This window comes from Impatiens glandulifera, chromosome 9 (assembly GCF_907164915.1).
Source record: "Impatiens glandulifera chromosome 9, dImpGla2.1, whole genome shotgun sequence".
NCBI classification, from domain to species: domain Eukaryota; kingdom Viridiplantae; phylum Streptophyta; class Magnoliopsida; order Ericales; family Balsaminaceae; genus Impatiens; species Impatiens glandulifera.
Genome location: NC_061870.1, coordinates 38,666,075 through 38,682,595, shown reverse-complemented (window position 1 = coordinate 38,682,595; position 16,521 = coordinate 38,666,075). Strand labels below are relative to the sequence as shown.

General features: G+C 34.4%; 4 protein-coding genes across 6 annotated transcripts; 2 read left to right on the top strand and 2 right to left on the bottom strand.

The window, feature by feature from the left end:
* Positions 1 to 3,497: 3,497 nt before the first annotated feature.
* LOC124916591 (tetrapyrrole-binding protein, chloroplastic) lies at positions 3,498 to 4,861 on the bottom strand. Its single transcript, XM_047457323.1, has one exon. It carries the CDS (start codon positions 4,544 to 4,546, stop codon positions 3,638 to 3,640), a length of 909 nt encoding a protein of 302 aa, XP_047313279.1. The 5' UTR covers positions 4,547 to 4,861; the 3' UTR covers positions 3,498 to 3,637.
* A 474-nt stretch (positions 4,862 to 5,335) lies between these two features.
* On the top strand, positions 5,336 to 6,006 carry LOC124915338 (calmodulin-like protein 3). Its single transcript, XM_047456035.1, has one exon. The coding sequence runs from the start codon at positions 5,387 to 5,389 to the stop codon at positions 5,975 to 5,977; it is 591 nt and encodes a 196-aa protein (XP_047311991.1). The 5' UTR covers positions 5,336 to 5,386; the 3' UTR covers positions 5,978 to 6,006.
* A 3,592-nt stretch (positions 6,007 to 9,598) lies between these two features.
* LOC124915343 (protein STRICTOSIDINE SYNTHASE-LIKE 13) lies at positions 9,599 to 10,940 on the top strand. The gene is made up of 2 exons (XM_047456041.1): positions 9,599 to 10,278; positions 10,371 to 10,940. The coding sequence occupies exons 1-2, from the start codon at positions 9,605 to 9,607 to the stop codon at positions 10,936 to 10,938; spliced, it is 1,242 nt and encodes a 413-aa protein (XP_047311997.1). The 5' UTR covers positions 9,599 to 9,604; the 3' UTR covers positions 10,939 to 10,940.
* Positions 10,941 to 11,152: 212 nt separating this feature from the next.
* On the bottom strand, positions 11,153 to 14,137 carry LOC124915341 (probable transcription factor PosF21). Of its 3 annotated transcripts, none has more exons than XM_047456038.1 (5): positions 13,049 to 14,137; positions 12,233 to 12,365; positions 12,024 to 12,108; positions 11,564 to 11,925; positions 11,153 to 11,399 (listed from the first exon to the last, which is right to left on the bottom strand). In XM_047456038.1, exons 1-5 carry the CDS (start codon positions 13,753 to 13,755, stop codon positions 11,355 to 11,357), a joined length of 1,332 nt encoding a protein of 443 aa, XP_047311994.1. In that variant the 5' UTR covers positions 13,756 to 14,137; the 3' UTR covers positions 11,153 to 11,354. The 3 variants fall into 3 exon arrangements, with proteins under 3 accessions (XP_047311994.1, XP_047311996.1, XP_047311995.1); XM_047456040.1 differs by having other exon boundaries at positions 11,153 to 11,407; positions 11,611 to 11,925; XM_047456039.1 differs by having other exon boundaries at positions 11,153 to 11,925.
* Positions 14,138 to 16,521: the final 2,384 nt, after the last annotated feature.

Sequence of the window (16,521 nt, the reverse complement as noted above, 5' to 3'; positions counted from 1 at the left end):
TTTATTTTTCTAAAATACTTATTCCTCTTTAAATCATTCATTCATTACATATTTTCCTTATAAGCTTATTATTTACTTTAGTTTATAAATATAAAATATATATAATTAATATTAATAATACTTAATTAAATAATTTAATAAAATATATTTAAATATTATATATTAAAATAAAATATATTATATAAATATTAAAATAACAAACCTATTTTATCTTTACTTAATTTTATAAATTTAATATATATAATTAAAATTGAACATATTAAATTAAATAATTTAAATAAATATACATTACATATCAAAATAAAGTTATATGAATAAAATTGAATTACAAAGATAAAATATGTATTTTTTATTTTTTATATTTAGTTGACTAATATTTGGAATCTTTGTATAGTATTATTGGGATTCATTGGTGATTCCGGAGTCTTTGGTAGATGCTTAAAAATTTGGATTAATACGTATGATATGACAAATATATATATTTTATTTACTGTTCAAATTATTTTTTGGTGCACTATCTGGTTGAAGAGAAATCGTCGAACTTTCATTGATCGTAGTCGTCTGATTCGAATCATTCATATATTATTATTATAACGATTTTTGAGATTCGTTCAGGAAAACTAGTATAGTCTTTCGGAAAATTAATCGTTTTTTTCGAAAATTTACAAGTTCAATAACATATTAAGTACCGTTTTTTCTTATTTTTTTATTATACTTTGTAGTCATGTTAAACGATTTTTTTCATATTTAATATTAGGCCTGTAAGCAAACCGGCCTGACCATTGAGAACCGACCGAATCGAAGCTAACCGAACCGACTGTGAAACCGAACCGGTCAAACCGAGAAACCGGCGGTCCGAAATAGCGTGAACCGAACCCATCTGGTTCTTTAGTTGTGAAACCGTGCCATCGACCGACCAAACTGATCAGTTGTATTTAATCTTAAATGGAGATTTGCATATCTTTCATTCACTCTCCTCGCACCTCTTCGACTTTAACGTTGTAGATCAGGAGTCTCTAGATCTAATTTGAGAAACTTAATTTCCATGTAATATTTAAGGTAGGTTGAAGAGGATGTTCTTCTCTTCTGTCGAAGAGAGAATCGATTATATGTTATAATATTATAAGCTATGGAGACTGGAGACCAGAGCCTATGGAGTTGTATGACCAATATTTGAGTGTCTTGTTTAATATTTTTCATTGATTTTTTTTGTTTTTTTTTAATGTTTATGGTTATTTGTAACAGATTTTAAGTTTTTTTAAAATAATAAATTATGTTTATTTTTTATGACTTTAAATTTGATTAATAAAGTTAAATGTTTAAAATTTATTTGTTTTTTTTAAAATACTTTTTTTAAAACTCACCAAACCGAATAAACCGACCAAACTATCAAATCGAACCGTCTAGTAAACCGAAACCGACGGTTTGTGATTTAGACAAATCGACGTCAACGGTTTGGTTATACATTTCGGTCTAAAAATCGACCGAACCGAACCGCTTACCGGCCTATTTAATATATATTAAATATACATCAAACTTAAAAAAAGGAGAAGATAAAATATGTATTTTATTTTCATGTTTATGTAATATATTTTATTTTGGTTTTAATATTTATTTAAATTAGAGTAATCCACAGTTCTTAATTGAATAATTGAAAATTGTAAGTTTAATTTTAATTATATATTTTCTATTTGTAAAATTAAACAAATGATTTAAATAAATATACATTATATAAACATTAAAATAAAATGTATAAAATAAATAAAGTTGTATGAATAAAATTAAACTACTCACCTAAATTTGAATTTATGTCTTATAATAAAATTAAATATATTATGATTGTGCGCGACCGTAATCGTGCTGCACAATTATACTTAATCCAGTTTTGAATTTCCGTCGCGAGAGGATTGTGCCGTCGCGAGACGATCGTGCTGAACAATTATACTCAATTCAGTCTTATATTTCCGTCGCGAGACGATCGTGCTGAACAATTATACTCAATTTAATCTTTAATTTCCGTTGTGAGGTTGCGAGACGATCGTGCCGTCGCGAGACGATCGTGATGCGACGGAGTATTTTCGTCCGAAAAATAGAAAGTGATTATTTGCGCAATTTTTATTAGGCGCCGGTCATTTTTCCAGTTAAGGCAATTATTAGAGTTATTTTATCAAATTTCTGTGGAGGAGAATTACTGGACAATATGTCAAGTTATTGGTTATTGCTGAAAAAAAAATAAAAAAAAAATTTGAGAATATTTTTTACTCTACCTTTCCTATTTTTTACTCAAACTCATTATCCATATCATTTCTTATCTAATTAATTAGGCTGGCGAGAAATGAGAGACCAAATATTCGGTTAATATAAGCCCTAATTAACCTTTGAACTCCAGGGAGCCCATCATCTCGTGTTGAGACTATCTCTCGCCGCATCTGGTGGTGGTGCTTCCAGATGGTCCTCTCAATTTCGATGGCCGTCTTCCTCTGTTTCTCTGGTTTAGGGAATGATCGGGTGGGTTGATCAGTAACTGCTAAAATGGTCGATTTAACTTGGTAGTCTTTGTATGTACTAGCAGGCAGCAGGAGAAGAGTGATTGATGTTAACAACAACACAACTTGGTTGGATTCGGTAGCAGAAGATCCGGATTGTCAGTTTGGTTGATTTGGGGAAGAGTGGAAAGTACACACCTCAGCTACAAGAAGAAGACTTTCCTGAAACTCCAACCACCAAATTTGGTGGTGTTTTTGTTTGCAGTTAGTTGTCTTCTCATCCATCTATCTATCTAAGTAAATAAAATTTTGGATGAGATTGAGGGTAATGACAAGTTATTCCAATTATCTAAGTAGTATACTAGTATGCAATTCAATATGCTGTCCATGGTTAATAATTGTTGTTGCTAGACTAATAGAGATATAGATGGTTGTTCTCTTTAATGAATGAAAGACAATGGGCACTGCTGCATGTGAAAAGTATTTCAGGGTTTCGTGTCTTAGAGGAGCATTATACAGTATTATTATTATTATTAATTGATTGCACTTCTTCATTCTTCATTCTTCTTTTGTAAACCTACCCCTCATCTCATCTTTTCCTTGAATGAGATATTCGTGTTAAGTGATCAGTCCAATTTATAGGTTGTTGTTGTTGTTGTTATGGAATTAGAAGAAGACCTGTTAAGTAATATTACTTAAAGCTCTATGTTATTATGAATAATGTGAAAGTAAAAAAGTCCCTCAATTGTATTGGCAAAAACAAACAAACAAACAAACGGGCTGCTGCAGCTGCTGTTGTCTTCTTCTTCTTCTTTTTTTTGGACAATAATATTAGCCAATTTACAGCCCACAACTCTATTATAATAATATTTTATATTTTATTAGTTCTATTATCTTCTTAAAATGAAATAAAGAAAACAGTCCGTTACTTAACTTGGGGGTGATGTTGAAAATAAGGTTTCTAGTTTGTTGATGATTTGGATAAATAATAATAATAATAAATATGTATTATCTTATGAAGATGAAGTATTATTATTATTATTATTAAAATTTGCAAATTACACAAACAAGCAGCAAGCAGCAGGAGGGAGAGAGGAAGAGCAACAGCTAACAAGCATATTGAACAGAGTAGAAACTACTACTACTACTACTCAAAAGGTGTAATTTGGCTTAAATATCCTCTTAATCAAATTAGACACATTTGATCCCTTACCGGCGGCGGCGGCAGTAGTGATCTCCTCTTCATTTTTTCCTTGTTGTTGTTGTTGTTGTTCTTGTTCGTCGGCCGTCTTCTCCTTGTTGTTGTTATCATCGTGGTCATCATCAAATGCAGGGTGGAGCAGAATGTTCTGGAACAATTGGGTCCCTCTAAGTGCATTTGTAAGAGGAAGATGACCTTCCGGTGTTTTGACTTGATCTTGTTCTTGATTGAGCTCCCAAATAAATTCGGTGGGAAACGACCTGTAGTTGTACTGCTCAACCTCTGTATCCAACTTCTTCATCCAGCCCAATTTAATAAATAATTTGGTGAAATCTCGGTTGGATTTTTCCCAGAGCCTTTTTTGGACACTATACCCAAATTGATCTTGGCTGTGTTTTCTCCAGAGAGAATCGATGGCCTTGAGATCCGATTGTTGAATGTATTGTACCTCGGAGAAGAAGACATAGCCTCTCTTGAGGGAGGCTTCACCGGCAAGGGCGATGAGGAGGCGTCGGGTCTCGTCGTCGGCCTGGCGGAAGTTTTTAGCGGCGAGGTGTTGTTCAAGGAGGTCAAATGAGATGGGGGAGGGTTGTTGGGCGGTGGAGGTGGAAGAAGGAGCGACAGTGGAAGCGGCAGCGGCAGTAGAAGAAGATGAAGAAGAAGAAGAAGAAAATGGGGAGAAAGAGGAGGAAGAGTAGATGAAATTAGTGGTGGTGGGATTGAGAAAGAGAGAGGAAGAATTAGATGGGCGTAGACAATCTATGGAGTGGTGTCGGCGACGGCGAGAGAGAGAGAGGGAGTTGGAGTGATGATGATGATGTTGGTGAAGGGTGCGTAGAGAGTAGCTGTTGGTCGCCATTGTGTGGTTGTGGTTGTGGGATGTGCTAGAGATAGATAGATAGAAAGTAATTACACTAACTAACAAACTAATTAGGAATGGAAAAAGAGAAATGGAGGAAAGAACAAGGAGATGATGATGATGTAGTAATGGAGGAGGATGAAGGAGGAAGAGTTGAGAGAGAGAGAGAGAGAGAGAGAGAGAGAGAGAGATAAGGCACGAGTGAATAGAAAGAAAGAAGATGGAAGTCGAAGAAGAAGATGGATGATGTGGGAATATAATGCACCATTTTGATTGGCCTATTTTGGGTGAGGTCTCCCATCCCCCCACACCCACTTCCTTCCTTCTTTCCTTTCTTCCACATCATATATATATATATATATATATATATTATTATTCATCTAAAAATAAAAATATAAATATAATTTGGGCTTTGTAAGACATTTTGCAGTGGTATCTTATATGTTTGATGGGCTCTCTGTCTGTTTGTCTGTCCACTCCCTTTTACAAGGCCCGCCCAACATACTAAATAACATAACATGAAGAAAAAGAAATCTTCATTCATTCATTCTTAAAATCATTCAAAATTGTCTCTCCACCCACCGCCCGGTGGCTTCCCATTCTTCTCTCCTCTCTTCATCATTCATTCATTCATTTCTCTATTAATTGGTACTCTCACAAGTTAGTTAGTTAGTTAGTTAGAGCAGCAAACAGGCCTTCATTTAATATATTTCCTCCCTCCCTCCATTCCTCCCTCCCTCCCTCCCCCAGCCAGGCCACAACAATTAATTAATTCATTCATTGGTACTACCCTCCAGAAGCCACCGGCCGGCTCCCCTCCTGCTCCGGTGGTCATTATCCATGGACGCCGTCGAAATCCGTCGCGTCTTCCAGATGTTCGATCGCAATGGGGACGGTCGTATCACCATCAAAGAGCTCAACCGCTCTCTCAAAAACATGCGTATCGCCATCTCCGAGGAAGATCTCACGCGAATGATCCAGGAAATAGACGTTAATGGAGACGGGTGCGTTGACATTGATGAATTTGGGGCGCTTTACCAATCCATTCTAGGCCTAGGGAGAGGAGGAGGAGGAAGAAGAAGAGGTAATGCAGTTGTTGAAGACGAAGACGAAGATGAAGATGAAGATGAAGACGAAGACGAAGATGAAGACGAAGATGAAGACGAAGACGAAGATGAAGACGATGATATTGATGATGATATTAGGGAGGCCTTCAACGTTTTCGATTGTAACGGCGACGGATTCATTTCAGTGGAGGAGCTTCGGTCGGTTCTTTCATCGTTGGGACTGAAACAAGGACGAACGGCGGAGGATTGCAGGAGAATGATTAGTAAGGTGGACTCCGACGGGGACGGCAAGGTTAATTTTACAGAGTTCAAGCAGATGATGCAGGGAGGAGGCTTCGCAGCATTGACTACTACTACTACGTAATCCTCATTTCATTTCTTCTAACACACATGTTATTAATTTTGAAGGATTTTTAATTTATCAATATTAATGAACAATTTCTGGTTGCTCTTCAATTTCTTTTAAAAGAGAGTGTGTGTTTGCACACTATTATTAGTGTCATGTTTTGATTTTTTAATTAATTTATTTAATTAGTTAACAAAACAAGCACACAAATAATATTAATGATTATACGAAAAAAAATAATTATCAGTATTATTTGAACCATTTTTTTAAAATATGTTAAAAAAAAAAAAAAAGTAAAATGTATAATGTGGGACGTTATTACATTTTTTCTAGTAAAATTAGTTTGACTGAAATTTATTAAAAAAAATATGGATTCTAAAATTATTAAAATCTTATATTTAATAATCTTTTATATTTAATTAGTTAACAAAAACATGAACAAACATAATATTGTTCAAATTTGAGATGTGTTTTTGTTAAGTAAATAATTAATTATTATTTTTTATTTTAAAAAAATTGTTTTTTAAATCTAATTACGTGTTCACATTATTCACAAATGATACTAAATTTAATAATATTTTATATAAGTACTTTATATATACTTTCATCTAATAATATTATTTAAAATATCAAAGTATTTTACAATTATAATTTTAAGATATATAATTTATTTAAAAATATAAAAATCAACCATCATTTAGAATAAAATATTTTTAAATATAGATTTTGTTTAGAAAAAAATGAAGTTCTAATTTATATAAATAATTTACTTAGAATAAATATTTTGAATTTTAAAATATAATTCTCATTATAATATATTATTATTTAAATATATAAGTATTCTTTTATTTATTACAATAATTTCACAACATTCAAAATTTATAATATATTATTATTATTATTTAAATATATAGGTATTCTTTTGTTTATTACAATAATTTTAACATTCAAAATTTATAAATTTATAATATATTATTATTTAACATATATATATTATTTATTAAAATAATTTCATAATATTAAAAATTATTGTATATTTTAATAATATTTTGATTTTTTAATATATATTTATATATATTAACTTTTTTAATAAGATTAATAATTTTATTTATAATACATTATTATTTAATATATATATAATTATTTATTTTCTTATTTATTATAATATATTAATAATGAAAAAATGATTGAAGTAGAGAATTTCAAATAGCGGTCTAAATGAGTCGAGCAACTCGTGAGTGGCTCGGTCAAAGTTCGATTCGAGTTCGGTCAAAATCGAATTCGAGCCGAGTTCGAGCCAGCTCGTTAAAGATTCGAGTTGAATTCAAGCTTAGGTAAGACTCGCTTGATAGTTCGTCGAGCTTTTTCGAGCTAGATTATATGAATTTTTTATTTATTATGTTTTACTTTTTAATTAAAATTTAAAACATACTCATAAGACTATCTATATGCTTATTGTTTATGGGCAAAAAATATATAATACTCATAAGAAAACAAATAGATTTGATATTAATTTAATTGCATAAATATATTTTTTTTAAATTAAATTAAAATATAATTTAATTTTTTTATTATATTTATAAGATATAATATTATTTTTATTTCTTTACAAAGTATTTATCAAGATATACAAAAAAATAATATTTATAAATTAAAAAATATATATTATATAATACTTATAAGAAATAAATAAATTTGATATTAATTTAATTATAGAAATATAATTTTTAAAAATCAAAATATAATTATACTGGAATATTATTTAATAGTTGCAATCTTAATGTATTATACTTATAAGATATAAAACTATTTTTATTTTACTGTATAAAGTATTTTATTTTTCAAAATAAACACAATAGAGTCTAATATGTTTTCAAATTTATCTCAAATACAATACATAACTTGAAAATATTCTTCTCAAACTTGCTTAAACATGAATCAATACTTACGTGAATCAATACGTCCATTTTTACGTGAATCATGTCCTGACTAAGGAAGAGTTACGGGACGTAAATAAAATATGCAGAGGGTTTTAAAGTCGGATGAATGGGCTCTTGACTTTCATTATGTTTTTTTAATATAAGAAATTAATATATAAATATATTTAAATTCGAGCCTTTCGAGCCCATGATTATATGATCATGCTGAGTTCGAGCTTAATATTGAAAGCTCGATCGAGCTCGAGATGAGCCAATAAAAAACGAGCCGAGACGAACTTAATACAGGGCTAGTTCGAGCTCAGCTTAACTCGATGCTGGGCAGCGACTCCCAACTTGGCAACCACCGTGGAAAAAGAAGTCAATGTGAACTAAAATAAAATAAAACATATTTTTAATTTTTTAATCCCTCCCTCTTTATTCCCTCTCTTTCTCACTCTCTCCATTTTTGATTTATGGGTTTTGAACCGTTCGTCTTCATTCTTCCGCGACTTCTGTTTTTTTCTTCCTTCTTCCTTACGCAACTTCGGACTTCGGCGATTTCTTCTTCCTTCTTCTGCGACTTCATTTTTCAGCGATTTCTTCTTTCTTCCGAACTTCAAAATTGGTAAACCCTAAAATCAATAACGAACAATAATGTTAATGAACAAATAACTTCAACCAAATCCAATTCCAACACTTACATAAGGTAAGTTCCCGAACATGATCTTTCTATAATTGGGATTTTCCCGAACATGATCTTCCTATAGTTAGGGTTTCCCGAACATATCCATGTTCGTGAGCTTGATTTAATATTTGGAAACTGTTTTTATTTCTATTTATGGTTTCTCTATATGAGTTAGAAAATTTGAGGACACTCGTTCCATTTTGATTGTTTTCAACTCCATGTGTGTTTATATTAAAAGTAGTAATATATATAAACAAAAGATCACGAGTTCGATTTCATCTGAAATCGCTTTGAGTTTAAGCGGAGCGTCATGATTGTGGAGGTGTCATTCTAGTTCTCCTTTAATTCTAAAAAGTAGTAATATTAATCTTTGTAAATACATGATACACTTAAAGTATTGAAAAATCAGAAATTGAAGCTTAGACAATGATAGTTTCGACAATGAATCACAAGATTTGAGTTAATGATAATACATTATCCTTTTCATAAACGGTAGTTTATGAATAATGAATCATAATATATATTTTGGGTTGCAACCATATTATTTATAGTTTGATTATTCATAAATTGATTATTGATAGGATTGCTAGGTTAATAATTTCTTAGTCTACTTAAACATGTCAAATCTAAATAATAGAAAAAGATAATATGGAAGTGCATGGTTGTTGATTAATTAGAGATTAATGGTTGATCATCCAGTGGTGGAAACATATATATAAGGTCTGTTATAAGTAAACAAATTATAATATTGCTTGCTACCTTTAATTAGTTGTATCCACACGTAGGTACAGTGCTGAAAACATGATATTTATAGATGAATCAACAAGAGAAGACCTACTCTTTCTCAACCACAAAATAATGTAGATAATTAAGCTTGTCACAAATAATTCATGAATATGATCATGATATATACCTCTTTATGTACTGATGAAGTTTAGCTAGCGCGCCTGGGTAGGGAGGGTGACATTAATAATAATTGATATATATATATATATATATATATATATATATATATATAAATATATGATGAAGAAAGTGAAAATGAAAGTGATGACGATGAAGGATAATAATAAAGATGATGAAGGACTTGTGCAGCATCCGTACTTGTTCTTGTTGGTTGTAGGTATAGCTTTTATAGTGATGGACCCATTTGGAATGAGTCCAATAGGGGGGCATGACTTTAAGCCAGTGAAGAATGACATTGCTCCCTTCAAGCAAGTGATGGACAGGTGGCCCCGGGACAATAGGAGCCGGCTGGGCTTGGGAAACTTGTTGTTCCAAGACCAAGTGTTTGGGCCCGAATCTTTGGAGTTCGACGTGCACGGCCACGGTCCCTACACCGGTTTGGCTGACGGCAGGGTGGTCAGGTGGATGGGTCATCTTACTGGAGGAGGATGGGAAACATTTGCATATGTCACCAGAAATTGGTCTCACGAGGTATGTGCCAATGGAGTTCACTCCAGCACCCATAAGCAATGGAAAAGCGAACCTATTTGCGGTCGTCCCCTAGGGCTCAGGTTTGACACCAAAACCGGGGATTTGTACATTGCAGACTCTTACTACGGGATTCTGGTGGTGGGTCCCGAAGGAGGCTTCGCCACTCCTGTCGTGACTCACGTGGAAGGTGGGGAGCCTATATTCTTTGCCAATGATCTTGATATACATCATAATGGATCCATCTTCTTCACAGACACTAGCAAGAGATACAACAGAGTGTAAGTTACTATATACCCCCCTTAATAACCTTAAACATTTCATTTTTTCTAATCTCTCAATAACTTGAGTTCTTCTTTCTTTATCAATTAAGGAATCACTTCCTGATTTTGTTGGAAGGAGAAGACACCGGCAGGCTGCTCAGGTATGATCCCCCAACCAGGACAGCCCACGTTGTGCTAGATGGGTTGGCTTTTCCCAATGGAGTTCAGTTGTCAAAGGATAAAAGATTTCTGGTGTTCACAGAGACCACAAACTGCAGGCTGAACAAGTTGTGGCTGGAAGGTCCAAAAAGTGGGAAAGTAGAGGTGGTGGCAGACCTGCCTGGATTCCCAGACAATGTGAGGTTGAATGAAAGAGGAGAGTTCTGGGTGGCAATAGACTGTTGCAGGACGCAGCTACAGGAGGTGCTAATTCACAACCCATGGATGAGGAAAGTCTACTTCAGGCTACCCATTCAGATGCGCTACTTGGCCAGGTTCGCCGGCATGAACATGTACACTGTCATCTCTCTCTTTGGGGAGGAAGGTCAAATACTCGATGTCCTTGAAGACAATAAAGGCAAAGTTATGAAGCTCGTCAGTGAAGTCAGACAACTCCATGGCAAGCTCTGGATCGGAACTGTAGCTCACAATCACATTGCCACCCTCTCTTACCCTTGAAATTAAATAAGACATTCTTTCTTCTTCTTCTTCTTCTTCTTCTTCCCTCTTCCCTCTTCCCTCTTCCCTCTTCCCTCTTCCCTCTTCCCCATTCCCTCTTAGTAACAAACAATCTCAGATCTGTTAACATCATAAAAATATTCTCATTTTCCTTTTACCTTGTTTCTTTCTGTTCATTCCTGCCACCATATTTCCCCCACAAAAACAAAAATCATGAACCAATCAATAATTAATATCCAATTTTAAAATGTCTATAAATCAAATCAAATGATATCCACCACCACCATCTATGTTCTGAAACATGTTTTCCATATTACACATATGGCCTACTGATCCAGAAGGAAAATCTCACACTATCTTACAGTTAGAACTTAAAAGAGTTTTGGAGAAAACTCCAAATGGGATGGATGGATGAATCATTCCTTTTGAAAAGAAGGTTTTACGTCAAAGCCAGAAGATTCCTTTCGATCTGGTGAAGGCATGGAGGCAGTCCTTGAGTAGTTCCTTGTTTCCATATTACACATATGGCTTACTGATCCAGAAGGAAAATCTCACACTATCTTACAGTTGGAACTTAAAAGAGTTTTGGAGTAAATTCCAAATGGGATGGATGGATGAATCATTCCTTTTGAAAAGAAGGTTTTACGTCAAAGCCAGAAGATTCCTTTCGATCTGGTGAAGGCATGGAGGCAGTCCTTGAGTAGTCCCTTGTTTGAGTTTGAAGCTGCTGATGTTGATGCTGATGCTGAAGTTGGTGGTGTAATTGATGTTGTTGTTGCTGCTGCTTCTGTGAGTGGATTTGGAGTTGCTGAAACTGCTGAGCAGCTAAAATTGTGTGCATGGCATGGCTGTTGTTGTTGCCACCATAAAATTGCTGCCCAGATCCAAAAGACAAAGGAAAGTTTGTCACTGGCCCACCATTTGGAATGGTTTGTCCTGTTAAGACTTTCAGGTGCTGGATCTCATCCTTCAGGGCATCATTAAGAGCTGAAAGAAGATATAATCAAGAATATCATCATGAACATACTCAAACAAACTAGTCACAAAGACATCATCACAGCACTCAAGGTTAATAATTTTCTTACCATCCTGCAAATGGACTTGTTGCTCCATTGTCTGCAAACGCAGTTTCAGTTCACTATTTTCAGATGTCAGACCACTTGTATCTCTCTGTCAAAGTTAGAAGAACACAAAATTGTCAAAATCATAAATATTAAATAGCCCCAACTTCTTGCCATCAAAATAGAAGATGGAAAAACAAAACACATTATGTTGTGCTAGACCATCTCCATACTTGCACCAGGGTTAGCTGAGTGGACAATGAAGTTGATTCTGTTTGCAGAGTTTGAACCTTCCGTTCAAGCTCATTAATATACCTCATCTTCCTTTCCTTAGACCTGGCAGCTGATTGTCGGTTTGCCCAGATCCTATAATAAGTCAAGTTGATTGATGTTACAAGTGTGAAGGCAGACATAAGTTAGCATAAAATCAATGCTGACTGATTAGCTCTGTTGGATGTAGTAAGTACTTCCAGCAAGGGACTAGGGATAAAATAGCATTCAAGCAAATTACTGTTACATAAACATTAACAGAGACAATATTCAAAACCCATAGGCCTTATATAACAAGATTTAACTACGCAGTTAAAGGATAAAATGTCAGAACAAATAGATTATTATTACTGTTTCATTGGTGCACCATAATATGTCACAGCACCTAGGTCAATTTTTATATCAATCATACAAGCAAGTCCATCACTCTTTCTGCAAACAAGAAAACGATTAGAGCCAGCATCCCATGATATCCTAGAGAATGGCCAGTATTTCAGTGACACAATTCCATGCAATGCAAATACATTGCATCCACATGAAACAGACAATACCCAGGCTCCAATGCCAAAAAATAATGATGAAAATGGATATACCTTGAGCTTAAAAAAATAATAAAAAAATAACTATTAAGGAAGGTGAATACTGTTAACAAATACTTAGGTTAAGTTGACTTCAATCAACACAGTAATCAATCCAAGTCCAAAGAAATGAGATACGCCTATAAGTAAATAAGTCGAGGATGTACACCTATAGGAATCACAGAAACCGAATATCCTTACCTCTTAGCGCGCTTTGGGTCGATGAGAGCTAGTTCCGCAAGCTTCTCAGTAGACATGGCTTTCTTGGCATCATCAGCTGCAGATATATCATCTATGCCTGATATGAGCATCTCTGGTTTAATTGTAGTTGAACCATCCATAGACTGGCTATGCTGATGTCTAATCCTTGGCCTTTCACTTGAGCCAGTCGGTGCCGGTGCCGGTGCTGGTGCAGGTGCAGGTGAAAAAGAAGGGATTGGAGTTGGTGTAGATGCAGAGGTCGTCATAGCAGATGGATCACCTGCAGCTTGAAGACATGATGATGCAGATGAATTGAATTTATCCAAAACGAGATACATGGATAACAAATCTTCATCAGTCTCATCAGAGAGAGAAGGGCCGTCAAATCCAGCTACAACCCCCCCAAGATCGGTATCAAAGTTGAGGTCATCTGGGAGGGTAAGAATTTCGGAATGGGCACGCCTGTGGCCCCCCAAGTTCTTGGGTGGGTTATTAAGCATTTTGCTAATATCATCATCATGGCTAAAGCGATTAGCATCACCGTCATTACGTGCTAAAGAAGGAGGCAATGCTGAAGATGGGGGTGATTTAAGAGTATAACCACTACCAGAAGAAGATGAATGAAGAAAATACCTCACAAATGGAGGAGGAGGTAATAAACTTCCTCCGTGATGATGAGGAGGAGGAAGGGTCTTATCTTTATTCATTGCTTGCAAGCAAGCAATCGCAGCCAGCCAGCCAGCCAGCAGGTGATCAAAGGCGTTTCTCCTTTTTTTTCTTCTTATAACTAATAATTATATATATTTGATCTCAAAGAAGCTAAGAAGATGAATTTAGATAAACATATATACATACATATGTAGATTAAACCAAAACCCTAGACGATAGAGTTGGCGATCAAAATTACGGTATTTAAAATAAATAATCCACAAAAGAAGAAGAAGAAAACAGAAAGTTTAAAGAATTCGAAATGCATGACAAATAAATAAAGAAAGAAAATGAATGGAGAAGAGGGATCCAAACCCTAGGAAATAGAGCAGCAATTTACGTGATGTGCATCCGCCATGAAGAAGAAGAAAGAAAAATGATCTTCCACTTACGAATAGATCTTAGCTAGCTATAGCTAGTCTATACATATTTTTTTAGCCGGGTTGTTAATGATAAACTCAACAAATATCAACAAAAACAAGCCACAAGGGAAATTTGAAGAAATGATCCTAAAAAATTACTTATTTGTATTAGTGGTCACCTTTTAATTTTCATTGTTTTGGTGATCAATTTTTATTTTTGGACGAAAATACCCTAAACGAATACATTATACAGATCGACGACGAAAACATGTTTTAATATCAGGTGATTGAATCGATTTATGTTCTTATATTCATTATGTTCTTATATTCATTATGTTCATCTTCAAACCCTAAACCATTGGTTTCTTATTATTCATCTTATTGTTCATCTTGGTTTGTTATCTTGTCGATGATGATGTTTGTAGTTGATGATGCTCTGATTTAGTTTCGTTTCAGGAAAGATTCATTTGATTCTCGCGACTGGGCTTCTCACGAAGCGCCTTCTTTCGCGAAGGGCTTTTCCGTTTCGCGAATGGCTTTCACGTTTCGAGAAAGGCCTTCATGTTTCGCGAAGGGATTTACTTTTGATTCTTACTTCTCTTTGTTCCATTACCAGCAGCTAGAGAAAAAAACCATGGCAAGTGAGCTTGTCAATTCTGCTACAAGCGAGAAGCTTCCAGAGATGGACTAGACAAGGAGCATTGAAAAATGTTGTGTCTTGCGCTTGTGTTCGCAAGAGCTGGAGGAAAGTCACTAAAGAAGTTGTCAAGTTTGCACTTAACACTGGAACTCTCACTTTTCCTTCTTGCCTTAAAAAGGTTTTCTATTCCTTCTCTTCGCGTAATTATGTATTGATAGATAGATAGATATGATTTTGTTCAATGAAATGTTATTGTATTTTGTTCCTCGTTGTAGTCGGGGCCTCTTGACTTGCCTATTCAATGTGTTGTAACACGGGACAAGAAGAATTCAACATATTACATTTATCTTAGCCTACCTCCATGTAAATGAAGTGAAAGAAAAGTTCTTTGTATATTGCTTATGCAGATGATAATCATAACCCATGTTCTGTAATCACTTTTTGTGTTGAATTATTATTCTCAAGAATTCTCAAGTTTCAAAATTACCCCATGAATTTTGGCAGCAATAACAGAAAAGGGGAAATTTCTCTTGGCTGCTTGAAGATGTAGGCAAGGTGCACACACTGAGTATATTATATCGCTTAATGCTGATGAAATATCTCAAGGAAGTAATACCTATGTTGGAAAGATAAGGTGAGGAAGGTCCGGTTAGTGAAAAATGTATACGGGGTGATGTTTTGCTGATAAATTATTGGTTATTGTATGGTTTTACAGTTCATATATCATTGGGACCAACTTCAGAATATATGATAGCCATCCTTCTAGTGATAGAAAAAGAATTAACAGGTGGTTTTCGAGTAAGCAAATAAGTCTCCAGATTGTTCCATCTGTCAACATTGAGATTGGACATGTAGCTTACAACTTCAGCATCATGCATTATCGTTAGAAACAGGATGGATCATATGATACAGTCCTGGAGAATAAAACTACGAGATGGCAAGGACATCTACAGTGCTGGTTCTGGTACTTGAACAAGTTAGAAAGGGGGAAGACAATTTGGTGTCTTGCGTTTTCCTACTTTGACAAAGATGGAAGCAGTTTCATAACTGTCGACGAGTTTCAACAAGCGTGCAAAGACTTTGGTTTAAGCGATGTTCATCTTGAGGACATGATCAAAGACATTGATCAAAATAACGCGAGTTAATTTTCTTCGGATGGGATTGATTTTTGTTTAAGCAATGTGTAGTGTTTGGTTGGCGGTTGCAGGATGGGCAAATTGACTATGGATAGTTTGCAGCAATGATGAGGAAAGACAATGGAGGAGGAGGTGGAGTTGGTAGAAGAACCATGAGAGGAAACATCAACTTGGGAGAAGCTCTAGGAGTAGTAAAAGTTAGAAGGAAAGAAAGTGATTAGGAAGTATTCTTTAATTTAAACTTAAATAACTGAAAATCTTTATTGGATTTCTAGTTCTTTCATAACTTTTTGACATTTTTGTCGTTCTAGTTCTTAAACTTTTATGTCAGTAATAGAAAATGAAAAAAAATTATATTCAAAGATGCGGTTTGGTTTCTTGTTAACTTTTATTTCTAGACTTCAATAGACATGGTTACCCTTCAATTTAGGGTATTCTTTATTACTGAGATGACATACTTCAGTTTAGAGGATTCTTAGTCAGATCAAAATCCAACCTCAGATATTTGGTGTTAGGCAAGACTTTCTTTAGGCAATTATTTTCCAGTTAAATTATCATTATGAGTTAGATGATATAAATAAAACAATGTTGTTTGAACATTTTCTTTTAATAAAAAAACAAATTATA

Coding starts and splice junctions, on each gene's coding strand:
- LOC124915341 (XM_047456038.1), bottom strand. CDS start 13,755: ATGAATAAAGATAAGACCCTTCCTCCTCCTCATCATCACGGAGGAAGT. Junction 12,109..12,232: donor CTCAGCTAACCCTGGTGCAA/GTATGGAGATGG, acceptor TAACTTTGACAG/AGAGATACAAGTGGTCTGAC. Junction 11,400..11,563: donor TAAAACCTTCTTTTCAAAAG/GAATGATTCATC, acceptor CCAGATCGAAAG/GAATCTTCTGGCTTTGACGT.
- LOC124916591 (XM_047457323.1), bottom strand. CDS start 4,546: ATGGCGACCAACAGCTACTCTCTACGCACCCTTCACCAACATCATCAT.
- LOC124915343 (XM_047456041.1), top strand. CDS start 9,605: ATGAAAGTGATGACGATGAAGGATAATAATAAAGATGATGAAGGACTT. Junction 10,279..10,370: donor AGCAAGAGATACAACAGAGT/GTAAGTTACTAT, acceptor TTATCAATTAAG/GAATCACTTCCTGATTTTGT.
- LOC124915338 (XM_047456035.1), top strand. CDS start 5,387: ATGGACGCCGTCGAAATCCGTCGCGTCTTCCAGATGTTCGATCGCAAT.